General features: G+C 46.9%; 1 protein-coding gene across 1 annotated transcript in view; it reads left to right on the top strand.

Moving 5' to 3' along the window:
• Window positions 1-13,546, top strand: part of LOC141098886 (cathepsin L-like proteinase) — an 85,673-nt gene that overhangs the window by 23,665 nt on the left and 48,462 nt on the right. Inside the window, exon 2 of the mRNA XM_073586851.1 lies at window positions 9,307-9,449. Within this exon, the coding sequence (XP_073442952.1) occupies window positions 9,307-9,449 (143 nt within the window). The remainder of the gene's footprint in view (window positions 1-9,306; window positions 9,450-13,546) is intronic.

Here is a 13,546-nt window from a genome sequence, read left to right as displayed (position 1 = left end):
ATTTCGGGAAAAGAAAGCACAGGGATTAATTTTAGATGTTACAGGATCCTTTTGGGAAAAAACAGCTCCTGCACCAATCTCAGAAGCATCCACCTCTACCTGGAATGGAAGTGAGACATCAGGTTGCCGCAAAACCGGGGCGGAGGTGAATCTTCGCTTCAGCTCCTGAAAGGAAGAAACAGCCTCCGGAGACCAATTTAACACATCAGCACCCTTCTTAGTCAAATCAGTCAATGGCTTGGCAATACTAGAAAATTTTGCTATAAATTTCCGATAAAATTTAGCAAAACCTAAAAACTTCTGGAGGGCCTTCAAAGAAGTGGGCTGAACCCAATCGTAAATGGCCTGTACCTTGGCCGGGTCCATTTCAATAGTTGACGGGGACAAAATAAATCCCAAAAAAGAAATCCTCTGTACTCCAAAAAGGCATTTAGATCCTTTGACATACAGGGAATTCTCCCTCAAGATCCGGAACACAGTCCGAATATGTTCCACATGAGAATCCCAATCCTTGGAGAAGATCAAAATATCATCCAGATAAATAATCAAAAATTTATCGACAAAATCTCGGAAAATATCGTTCATGAAGCACAGGAAGACAGAAGGGGCATTAGTGAGCCCAAAAGGCATCACCAGGTACTCAAAATGTCCCTCCGGAGTATTAAACGCCGTCTTCCATTCATCCCCATGCTTAATGCGAATAAGATTATACGCCCCCTGAGGTCAAGCTTGGTAAACCAGCAAGCACCTTTAACTCTGGAGAATAGATCAGAAATCAGGGGTAACGGATACTGATATTTAACAGTAATTTTGTTGAGGGCACGATAATCAATACAAGGTCTTAATGATCCATCCTTTTTGGCTACAAAAAAAAAACCGGCACCTAAGGGTGACGAGGATGGTCTAATATGACCCTTCTCCAACGCCTCCTTAATATAGGATCGCATAGCCTCGTGCTCGGGTACAGATAAATTGAAGAGCCGACCCTTGGGAAATTTACACCCCGGGCTCAGTTCAATTGCACAGTCATAACTCCTATGAGGAGGCAGAGACGCAGACTCATTCTCACTAAATACATCATAAAAGTCCGCCAAATAATCAGGAACATCATGCGACTGAGGAGAGGTGGAAAACACCGGAGCCTCACTAAAGGCACACCGACAACCCCAACTCACCACAGACACAGATTTCCAATCCAAAACTGGATTATGAATTTGTAACCAGGGAAACCCCAGAACAATAGTATCATGCACATTATGCAACACCAAAAATCTGCAATTTTCTTGATGGTCTGGGGCGACCCGCATTACCACCTGGGTCCAAAACTGAGGTTTATTTTTAGCCAAAGGAGTAGCATCAATCCCCCTCAAAGGGATAGGCTTCTGCAGAGGTGTTATCGGAAATCCACAACGTTTAGCAAAATCCAAGTCCATTAGGTTTAGGGCTGCTCCCGAATCCACAAAAGCCTTGGCGGAAAATGTGGACAGGGAGCAAATCAGAGTAATAGCCAGAAGAAACTTAGGTTGAACACCCCCAACAGAAAACGTGTGTGCAAAGCGTTTCTCTCGTTTAGGACAGACAGAAATAATATGCGAGGCATCTCCACAGAAAAAATACAACTTATTACGCCTTCTGAACTCCTGACGCTGCTCTCTGGAAAAAACTCTATCACATTGCATAGGTTCAGACATTTGTTCAACAGGTGGCAACACCTCTCGTGCAGCTTTGCGTTCGCGCAAACGCCGATCAACCTGAATGGCTAATGACATAGAATCGTCAAGACCAGAGGGAACAGGAAATCCCACCATAGTATCTTTTACGGCTTCTGACAACCCCTTCCGAAAGAGAGCAGCCAAGGCATTATCATTCCAGGTAGTAAGTACTGCCCACTTTCGGAATTTTTGACAGTACAATTCTGCAGAATCACGACCCTGGTTCAATGCCAGCAGGTTCTTTTCAGCCTGATCAATGGCATTAGGTTCGTCATACAACAACCCCAAGGCCTGAAAAAATGCGTTCACATTAGTCAGAATAGGATCATCTGGTTTCAAAGAAAACGCCCAATCCTGGGGATCGCCACGCAGCAAAGAGATGACAATTTTAACCTGCTGCGCGGAGCTCCCTGACGAGTTAGGCTTCAAGGCAAAAAATAATTTACAATTATTTTTGAAATTCAAAAATTTAGACCGATCCCCAAAAAATACATCAGGTGTAGGAATCTTTGGTTCAGCAGCATGTGAATGAGCAAGGTAGGCTGAAATTCCCCGCACTTCCGCAGCGAGCTGCTCCACACGATCAGACAATTGCTTTATCTCCATTGAGAGAAAAAAAAATTCCCCCTACGGCCTCAGAGATATAGAGGAAAAAATATACACTTTTTTTTTTTTTTTTTACAATTCTTTCCTGCTATTGAGTACCCTAGGATCTGCGGTATGGCGGGTGATTCTGTTATGAATGAGCCACCGTAGGAGGCAAAAACAGAAATACAAGCTAAGTCCAGAAAACCAGAGAAGTTGGCAACTATCAGATTGCAGACCCCTGAACCTATCAACACAACTAGCAGTAGCCGTGGGGGGTTCCTACGATGCCCTAGACCCCTCGATCACAGCCGGAGAATTAAATAGGCCTAAAGAAAGAATGGGGAAATCTAAACTGCCCCAGAGCAGACCCCAAAGCAATAGGCAGCCCCCAACATATAATGACGGTGAAGCAAGATGAAAACACTAACACAGACAGAAAGATAGACTGGGCAAAGACGGGGCCCAAAACTACCGAGATAGGAAAGGACAGGAAGGCTGCTGTCTGCAATCTGCCAAAACCCTATCAAAGACATAAGCCAACAAGCTGATATGAAAAAGGCCCTGAAGCAGCTAGGCTTCAAAAACTAAATCAGCACTCAGGTATTTTCAGAAGACAGAGCTAAAGGAAATCAGCACACCCCAGAAGGGAATGGCAGAAATCCAGAAAAACAAAGCAAAACAAAGTCAAAGCACAAAAGCAAAAGGCCGAGCAGCAAACTTAGCTTTAGAGGAGCAGGAATTCAGACTGGTCTCCAAGGATCCCACAGAGAAATCACCCGCAGGGCAGAAGGGCGTCGGCAGCCTTATATCCAGTCAGTAACTCCACTCAGCCAGTCATCATCATCAGCCTCAGGTGTTTGATAATCAGGCTCACTACCTTTCTTTACCAGAAGAGGGAGTTCCCCGGGCCTCAGTAATGAAGGGGAAAATGAACTCACAACACATACCCCTGTTTACACTTTCCTAACACTGCATTCCTTGCCTGTAAATAAATTAATCCTTTGTTGTTTGCACCTCATCTTGTGTACCGTCTCCCTGCATTGTGGTGGTCCCCGGCCATCGCTTCATACTTACAAACAGAAAGTAAATCAGATCCTCAGGATCACAGCCAGGAAAGCAAAGACAGTCTGTTATCGGTTTCCGTGGGCGACTGCACAGCCGTATATGCTGAGGTTGCCAGACCTTTTGGCTCTGCTGGGCCTTGTGTTGGCTGGGCCCTGTGTTGCCTCACACAGGTTGAGCTCTGCAAAGCCTTCTGCTCTGCCTGCTTGCAAGACCAAAACTGAAACACCCAACCCCCTGCTGCAGGGGTTTTTACAAACAAACCAGTGTCTCTAGGCCACATTCAAAAACCAGGGGCCGGGGAAGGAAATGGACCGCCCCACTACCATCCTGTAGTCCATTTCAAAAATAAAAGCCCATGTCTGTTTTTTTAGAATTGCCGTGGACAAATAGCTTGCCCAAGGCTGACACTTACTTCTATTCTGCCTTGCAATCACAGCTATGACTGTGACTGCAATGCACTCCTCTGGCCTCCATATGCTTCTTTTCACATCCTGGGGGACACATAGTGACCCTCTCATATAACACTGGTCACTCCCTGACTGAATATATATATATATATATATATATATATACAGTGGGGAAAAAAAGTATTTAGTCAGTCAGCAATAGTGCAAGTTCCACCACTTAAAAAGATGAGAGGCGTCTGTAATTTACATCATAGGTAGACCTCAACTATGGGAGACAAACTGAGAAAAAAAAAACCAGAAAATCACATTGTCTGTTTTTTTTTTCATTTTATTTGCATATTATGGTGGAAAATAAGTATTTGGTCAGAAACAAAATTTCATCTCAATACTTTGTGATATATCCTTTGTTGGCAATGACAGAGGTCAAACGTTTTCTGTAAGTCTTCACAAGGTTGCCACACACTGTTGTTGGTATGTTGGCCCATTCCTCCATGCAGATCTCCTCTAGAGCAGTGATGTTTTTGGCTTTTCGCTTGGCAACACGGACTTTCAACTCCCTCCAAAGGTTTTCTATAGGGTTGAGATCTGGAGACTGGCTAGGCCACTCCAGGACCTTGAAATGCTTCTTACGAAGCCACTCCTTCGTTGCCCTGGCGGTGTGCTTTGGATCATTGTCATGTTGAAAGACCCAGCCACGTTTCATCTTCAATGCCCTTGCTGATGGAAGGAGGTTTGCACTCAAAATCTCACGATACATGGCCCCATTCATTCTTTCATGTACCCGGATCAGTCGTCCTGGCCCCTTTGCAGAGAAACAGCCCCAAAGCATGATGTTTCCAATACCATGCTTTACAGTAGGTATGGTGTTTGATGGATGCAACTCAGTATTCTTTTTCCTCCAAACACGACAAGTTGTGTTTCTACCAAACAGTTCCAGTTTGGTTTCATCAGACCATAGGACATTCTCCCAAAACTCCTCTGGATCATCCAAATGCTCTCTAGCAAACTTCAGACGGGCCCGGACATGTACAGGCTTAAGCAGTGGGACACGTCTGGCACTGCAGGATCTGAGTCCATGGTGGCGTAGTGTGTTACTTATGGTAGGCCTTGTTACATTGGTCCCAGCTCTCTGCAGTTCATTCACTAGGTCCCCCCGCGTGGTTCTGGGATTTTTGCTCACCGTTCTTGTGATCATTCTGACCCCACGGGGTGGGATTTTGCGTGGAGCACCAGATCGAGGGAGATTATCAGTGGTCTTGTATGTCTTCCATTTTCTAATTATTGCTCCCACAGTTGATTTCTTCACTCCAAGCTGGTTGGCTATTGCAGATTCAGTCTTCCCAGCCTGGTGCAGGGCTACAATTTTGTTTCTGGTGTCCTTTGACAGCTCTTTGGTCTTCACCATAGTGGAGTTTGGAGTCAGACTGTTTGAGGGTGTGCACATGTGTCTTTTTATACTGATAACAAGTTTAAACAGGTGCCATTACTACAGGTAATGAGTGGAGGAAAGAGTAGACTCTTAAAGAAGAAGTTACAGGTCTGTGAGAGCCAGAAATCTTGATTGCTTGTTTCTGACCAAATACTTATTTTCCACCATAATATGCAAATAAAATGAAAAAAAAACAGACAATGTGATTTTCTGGATTTTTTTTTCTCAGTTTGTCTCCCATAGTTGAGGTCTACCTATGATGTAAATTACAGACGCCTCTCATCTTTTTAAGTGGTGGAACTTGCACTATTGCTGACTGACTAAATACTTTTTTTCCCCACTGTACAGTGGATAAACTGCATGCAAAAATATATAAAGTATACATGAATATTTAGCTGGGCTTTGTTGATATAGTGGCATCCTTAGGGTTGTTGTCATAAAATTCCTCTTTATTTGCAGCATTTTAGCAGAGGGATTGCAAATTGTGCAATCAGAGAGGAAGAGAACTAGAACTCTATTGTCACCTATACAAAGTAACATAGTTATTAAGGTTGAAGGAAGACTTTAAGTCTATCTAGTTCAACCCATAGCCTATCCTAACTTGCCCTAACTTGTTGATCCAGAGGAAGGCAAAAAACTCCATGTGGCAAACAGTAAGCTTCACAATGGGGAAAAAAAATCCTTCACGACTCCACATATGAGACTAGCTCCCTGGATCAACGCAATATTAAGGAAACTAGTGTGTATACCCTGTAATATTACACTTTTCAAGAAAGTCATCCAGACCCTTCTTAAATTTTAGTAGGGAATCACTCATTACAACATCATATGGCAGAGAGTCCCATAGTCTCACTGCTCTTACAGTAAAGAATCCGCGTCTGTGAGTATGCTTAAACTTTCTTTCCTCCAGACATAGAGGATGCCCCCTTGTCCCCGTCACAGGTCTAAGAGAAAAAGATCATTAGAAAGGTCTTTGTACTGTCCCCCCATATATTTATACATTGTAATAAGATCACCCCTAAGCCTTCGATTTTCCAAACTAAATAACCCCAAGTGTAATAACCTATCTTGGTATTGCAGACATCCCAGTTCCCTAATAACCTTGGTTGCTCTTCTCTGCACCCGCTCCAGTTCAGCTATGTCTTTCTTATACACCGGAGACCAGAACTGTACACAGTATTCCAAGTGTGGTTGCACTAGTGACTTATACAGAGGTAAAATTATGTTCTCCTCATGAGCATCTATGCCTCTTTTAATGCATCCCATTATTTTATTTGCCTTTGAAGCAGCTGCCTGACACTGGCCACTAAATGTGAGTTTGTCATCCACCCATACACCCAGGTCTTTTTCACTGACAGTTTTGCCCAGTGTTTTACAATTAAGCACATAATTATACATCTTGTTCGCTCTACCCAAGTGCATGACCTTACATTTATCCCCATTAAAGCTCATTTGCCATTTATCAGCCCAAGCTTCTAGTTTACATAAATCCTCCTGTAATATAAAATTGTCCTCCTCTGTATTGATTACCCTGCAGAGTTTAGTGTCATCTGCAAATATTGAAAGTCTACTCTCTATGCCCCCTACAAGGTCATTAATAAATATGTTAAAAAGAAGCGGGCCCAATACTGACCCCTGTGGTACCCCACTGCTATCCGTGACCCAGTCTGAGTGTGCTCTATTAATAACCACCCTTTGTTTCCTATCCCTGAGCTCGCCTAAAAGTAAGTGTCGACCTTTTATCAAGCTTTGTCACATGACTTAGGATAAAAGCCAAAAGCAATTTTCAGATACTGTGTTTTGGGGTACTGCCCCTCGTCATTGCAAAGTGTGACATCTGGTTTCGCTGTGTGAGAGGAGCCTGGCCGGGATCCAAGGGATAACATTTCTCGTGGTGTGGTGCCCCTGAGGGTTCAGTTGCCACAGAGGTACTGCACCTCATCCAGAAGTGTGGTACCCCACTCTCAGGTAAGGAGGGAGCACCACCCAGGACTCTAACACCTGCACCCAACACACACTATAGCAGCAGGGCACCCTGGATGTACCCTACGGGAGGATGGTCTCATCCCTGGCTGGGTTGTAAAGGGTGTTGGGAGGTGGGTGGATATGGAAGGAAAGGGGGAGGAGACAGAAGCACCTGTAGGTGTTTCAGTCACAAACCACAGTTATCTTCTCCAGAAAGGCAGCCATAAGGGAGCAAGGGGACGCAGAGAGGACGTCACTCAACAAGGCCCACGGCTGCAGGCCTTGGACACCGAGTGTGAGGTGTTGGGCAGGAGAGGCAGAAAGCCAAAACAGAGAGACGGCCAGGAGAGGCATATACTGAAGGGAGTCCTGGAAAGGTGTATCCTGATCTACCTGGGAGTTGGCTGGACCCCTCACCTGGAGGACACGGCACCAAGCGGGCACCTGTGTACACAAGAACTGTGAGTAAAGCTTTGGAACTGCACCCAGCTGTGTCCTCTAATCATTCCTGCATCACCTGCCCGGCACCACATTCACCAACCTGACCTTTAACATCATCATCCAAACCACCCTGGGATATAGCTCTACCTGTGTAGAGCTTAACCATCTCTGCTGCCCAGTCACCATCCCAGAGGATCTGCAAAGTAGCAGTGGTCCCCTGACCGAATACCACAGGTGGCATCATGAACACTTTATTACAAACTCTACAAACTTTATTATCCCTTGTAAATGCTCCCTATAATGGGATGCCCAGGGCCATGGACCGGGTCAACTGCTGCTGACATGGATGATGCAGATCGCTGTGAGATATCGTGCCTGCACAGTCAAATGGTTTCTCGGGCATGCGCCCTTCTGCTTTCAGGCTTTGCTTGCAGTTGGGCAAAGCATACTGCACACGCGCCAGAAACCATTTGACTGAGCAGGCGCAATATCTCACAGCGATCTGCGTCATCCACATCAAGGACTGCGTGCAGCAGCCGAGGAGAGGGGGGTGTAAGTGAACCGAAGCCACACCCATCGGACTGGATGGACCCTATTAGCATACATAGCGGGAGAAATATAAAGGGTTTTTATGGGTGATACATGGGGAGTCAGGGGGGTTGCATAAGTATTTAGGGAATGCATAGCTCACACTGAATAAAATTATATTTTTAGCTGGTAGGACAGAAAAGTGGTGACAGGTTCCTGTTAACCATTTAACTTAATATGTATGATTAAGTGTTGACATAAATAAATGGAAATCAAGGCAGCACTCCTAGTCAAGGGTTGGGACTTAAAGCCCCCGTCACACACAGCGATCTCACTAGCAAGATCACTCCTGAGTCACAAGTTTTGTGACACAACAGCGATCTCACCAGCGAGATCTCTGTGTGTGACAGGTATCGGCGACCGGCCCCCCTGCCGGGTATCGCTGATCGTGCTCGAATGGCCTGGACATTTTTTTGATCGTTGGTCTCCCACTGGCCAGCACTCATCGCTGCGTGTGGCAGGCGGGAGACCAGCGATCATGGAGCTGGACGCTGGTTTCTAAAGTAAACAGCAGGTAACTAAGGGCAAGCGTCACTTAGTTACCCGCTGTGTACCTTAGTCACCAGCGTGCTGGTGCAGGGAGCTGGTAGCCAAGGTAAACAGCGGGCTTCTAAGCACCACGCGGCACTTGGAAACCCGCTGTTTACCTTGGTTACCAACTCCCTGCATCGGCGCACTGGTAACTAAGGTACACAGCGGGTTTCTAAGCGACGTGGGCGCTTGTTACCCGCGTTGTCGCTGTCCTGATCACTGCTGAAATCTGCAGCTCACCAGCGATCATGTGGCGACACACCAGCGATCCTGACAAGGTCATATCGTTGTTGGGATCGCTGGTGCGTCGCTATGTGTGACGGGGCCTTAACAATGTTTTATTGTATGGCACAGCAGGGAGGCTTCTGCTGCAGCCAGTTATCTTACTGCAGGCACAGTTCAGTGGGGGTAAGGAATGGGGGCCGGGCTGAGAATCTGACGAACGAAGAGAAGATTTCTTTACATCCAGTACTGATCAGTTTTAATTGTAATGCAATGTTACATGTGCAACTTGTATTAATCCATATATTCACACAATAAATTATTTTATTACTGATTTTATTTCATAAACTCAAAATAGACAAGGAGTACAGTAATTTTCGAGATGAGATACTCCGGAGGAAAACGTGGGAGGCAACACGGCAGAAAGTACAGACACACAATCAACTGGCCGACCAGGGATTATCCAGATACAGAATGGCCATGAATAAGTTTGCTGATATGGTGAGTTTATTCACTCAAACTAAAATATGCTTTATTGGCAGGACCAAAATACATTTAGTGTTGCCAAAGCAAGGAAAATAGATGTGACAGGGGAGGGAATTGGAGATTATGGGAATGGGGTGTTGGGGGCACTATTTGGGAAATAATAGTCCATTTTGGGGTTTTTAAGTTCTTCTCAGCATACGACATATGGTGACATATTGGGCGACGATCTCCATTCTTGATTCTTCTTCCCCCAGTAGGATGCACAGTTTCTCCTCCTCTTTCATGGATGTGAAGTCCGGGTTGTGAATGGAAACTCTCTGGAAGTGGGAGGCCCTCACTGCTGAGTATTTGTTGCAGTGGAGCAGGAAGTACACCTCGTCCTCCAGTGCCCCCTCCTGGCAGTGCTGGCACAGTGTGTTCTCTTGTGGCTTGTATGTCTGTCGGTGTCGCCCTGTTTCCACTTCTAGACTGTGGGCACTCACTCTGTATAGACTCAGGGTCTGCCTGTCTTTGGGGTGATGTAACCTCTCCAAATATGGGGCCAGAGTATAGTCCCGCCGCAGTGACTGGTAGATAGTGAGTTCCTGGGAGTTATCTTAATTCACTCTGCCAACCCTCTATATATTGCATCTTGCAGCTCTATGAGAGCTTCTATATTTCGGCTTTTGTCAGGGTGTGTTGCTGACTTTGGCGGGACTGGCTGCTGGGGTTCGTAGCTTGCTCTGGGCTTTGGTTCAGTAGGGCTTTATGATGGTAGGAGCTGGGGTTGCTGCTTTGTATGTGCACCTGGTGTGATAGCGCCCTCTTGTTTATAGTTAGCCATAAAGGGAAGTCTGGGTCATTTATCTTGGACCCAAAAGCTGAAACATTCAATCCTTGAATGTTCCAGCTGTTGATAACTAAGGATGTCATGTTTGGTCGATATACCTTGTAATGGAGAAACATTTTCTTAGGACATAACAATTTAAGTGGTGGATTTAGGTGGCATGTTTTAGGGGTGTCACATAAGTTTGCTGCACAATGTGCTGAGCAATGTCCTTATTACTGCCATGTTGTTGCCCTCTGTTATTTTGTGTAGCTATTGTGGGGCTTGTGGTCTCCAGTACTTCTGCCCTCTCTGTGGACTCTCACTGTGGGTTGCCATCTTTTTGGTGGGCATCTTGCTTGTGGTCTCGGAGGTCTGTTTAGAATGATGTCCTTTAGCTCTCTGGCTACATGGTTGACCCCTTGTTTATTGAGGTGCTTGTCGTCATGTAGGTGATGGAGCGTTATAGATCGCCCTCACACCCAGGGCTATGGGGTACTCGGTACCGGGCCGGTGCCAGGGGGACGTGTCACAGCAGCGGTGACCCGGTCCATGGCCCTGGGCGCCCAAGTCAATGGCGGTGATGTTTGTAATGTAGTTTAAATGGAATAGTTCGTGATGCCACCTGTGGTGTTTGGCAAGTAAGATGTTAAGCCAACGCTGCATGCAGATCCACTGGGACTGATGGTATGATGGTGCAGCAAAGATGGTGTAGCTCCCCACAGGTGGAGCTGTAGTCCCAGGGCAGTGTAGATGTAGTGGGCACGGGGATGTAGCAGTGCCGGAAAGTGAGGTAGCAGACAAGACACAGCGGGGTGCAATTTCTGTCCTGATTACAGATGGTAACGGAGCAGGCTAGCCTGGAAGCAACTCAGGGATTCTCTCTCACAGACGGGCTGTGCAGTCTCCTTCCTAGCGCCTTGTGGTGTGAAGCACTCCAGTACTTAGTTACTCTGGAGTTCCTCCTGTCAGATGTTCCCAAGAACCTTACTTGCATGGCAGACAGTTGTAGCCTATCTCGGGGGCTCCCTTTATCCTGAGTCCTGGCTCTCTATCCGAGCTGTTGTTGTGCCTCAAGTCTTAGATGGGAGTAGGGCATTTACAGCCTCCTACTCCTCTGGTATCTGTTGTAGGACCGTAAGTGTCCGTACAACCGTGGAGACCAGGCTCCAGTTCTTGCGCTCTCAAGCTGAGGGAGTTCGCCTTCCGCAACTCAACCTCCAGCTTCTCTCTCCACGTCTGCACACTTCACCCTCCATAGACTGACTTCCTTCCTCCTGGCCCTCAGAGAGCACTCCTCCTCTTAATCCTGGTTCAGAGTTCCCGCTGCTGGCCTGGAGTGGAACTGTGTTGCATGTATGGATTGACTGTGAGAGAGACCCATCATTGCCTCCAAGCCTGGCATTACCCTCCCCTGGAGGAAGGCAAAGCCACTGTGGCGGCCATACACCTAGGGGTGCCACATTCCCCCCTAGAGCCAAACTTTTCTCCACGCATTCTTGAACTCTTCAGTACTGCCGCTGCCTCTCCGTGTCCCAGTTAGCATCTGGAGACGTTACTTCAGGGGTCAGGACCAGATCAATAGGCAGCTTACCAGGTCTTGCTCTCATTAAGTAAGCTGGGGTACAGTTGGTAGAGTTCACTGGAATATGGTTGTAGAAGTCAACCAGATCGGGCAACTTCTCTGACCACAGATTCCTCTCCTCCAAGGGCAAAGTCTTCAGGAGGTCAATCACTACCTGGTTCATCTTCTCGCACATGCCATTGGTCTGTGGGTGGTATGGTGTTGTCCGGATCTTCTTACAACCATACAAGTTACAGAATTCATGGAACACTTCTGCCTCGAAAGCTGGACCTTGATCTGTGAGCACTCTTTCAGGATACCCATGTGGTCTACAGAAATGCTGTTGGAATGCTCTGGCTGCTGTCCTGGCAGTTTGATCTTTGACAGGCACAACTGCCAGGAATCTTGAGTAGTGATCCACGATGGTGAGAGCATAGATGTAGCCTGACCGGCTTGGAACCAGCTTCACATGGTCCAGGGCTACCAACTCAAGTGGCTGTTTGTAGATGATTGGCTGTAGAGGAGCTCTCTGGCTGTCCCGATCCTTTCTGCGCAGGTTACACTGTCCACACTCCCGGGACCACCTCTCAATGGCTTTCCTCATACCAGCCCAGTAGAACCTCTCCCGGAGCAATACTTCCAACTTCTTCCATCCGAAGTGTCCAGCTCCATTGTGGTGTGCTTCCAGGACCATTGATGCCTCTTTCTTCGGGACTACCACCTGCCAAACCAGCTCATGAGTACGGGCATTGATACTTCTCCGACACAGCTTTCCTTCATAGATAAACAGCCGGCCTCTCTCCTTCCACAACTGCTGAGTTTCTTCAGGAGCATCTGACTCCGGGCGTGAGTCGACTTGTGACAGTAGCTCCTTCACCAGGCGGACTGCAGGGTCACTATCTTGGGCTTCTGCCCAATCATGATGGGGCAACGGATTCAGGGTGACCTCCTTCAAGCCAGACCGTCTGTTCCTCACTCCTTGAGCACGTTGGGCCATTAGCGGCCTGTGGAAGGGAGGTAGCTCTATTTCTTCAAGAGCCTCAGGGTCTTCTCCTGCATTTGGTAGGTTAGGCATCCTGGACAGCACATCAGCACTGGCATTCTTGTGCCCTGCTCGATACTTGATAGTAAACTCATAATTAGACAGCCAAGCCATCCATCGCTGCTCCAGTGCACCTAGCTTTGCAGTGTCCAAGTGGGTCAATGGATTGTTGTCCGTGAAGATAGTAAACTTGGCGGAGGCTAGGTAATGCTTGAACCTTTCGGTGACAGCCCAGACTATGGCAAGGAACTCCAGCTTGAAAGAACTGTAATTGTCAGGGTTCCTTTCAGTGGGGCGCAGGTTCCTGCTGGCGTAGGAGATCACTCTTTCCTTTCTATTCTGTACCTGCGACAGTACTGCTCCTAATCCCACATTGCTGGCATCTGTGTACAGCACAAAGGGTTTCTCATAGACTGGGTAGGCCAAAACTTCGTCACCTGTGAGAGCCATCTTCAGCCGAGTGAATGATCTCTCCAACTCTTCAGTCCATTCAAAGGTGGAATTTTTCTGTTTGTTCTTCTTGGACTGCCCCACCAGAAGATTTTGAATAGGGGTGGCTATTTCAGTAAAGCCTTTGATGAATCTTCGGTAGTAGCCTACCAGTCCAAGGAATTGGCGTACTTCATGGAGGTTGCTGGGCTTCGTCCAGACCCGGATGACTGTGACCTTGTCAGGATCTGGTGCCACACCTTCTGCGCTGA

This window comes from Dendrobates tinctorius, unplaced genomic scaffold (genome assembly GCF_039654945.1).
Source record: "Dendrobates tinctorius isolate UK_male_01 unplaced genomic scaffold, ASM3965494v1 ptg000097l, whole genome shotgun sequence".
Classification (NCBI taxonomy): domain Eukaryota; kingdom Metazoa; phylum Chordata; class Amphibia; order Anura; family Dendrobatidae; genus Dendrobates; species Dendrobates tinctorius.
This window is presented reverse-complemented; position numbering and strand designations above follow the sequence as displayed.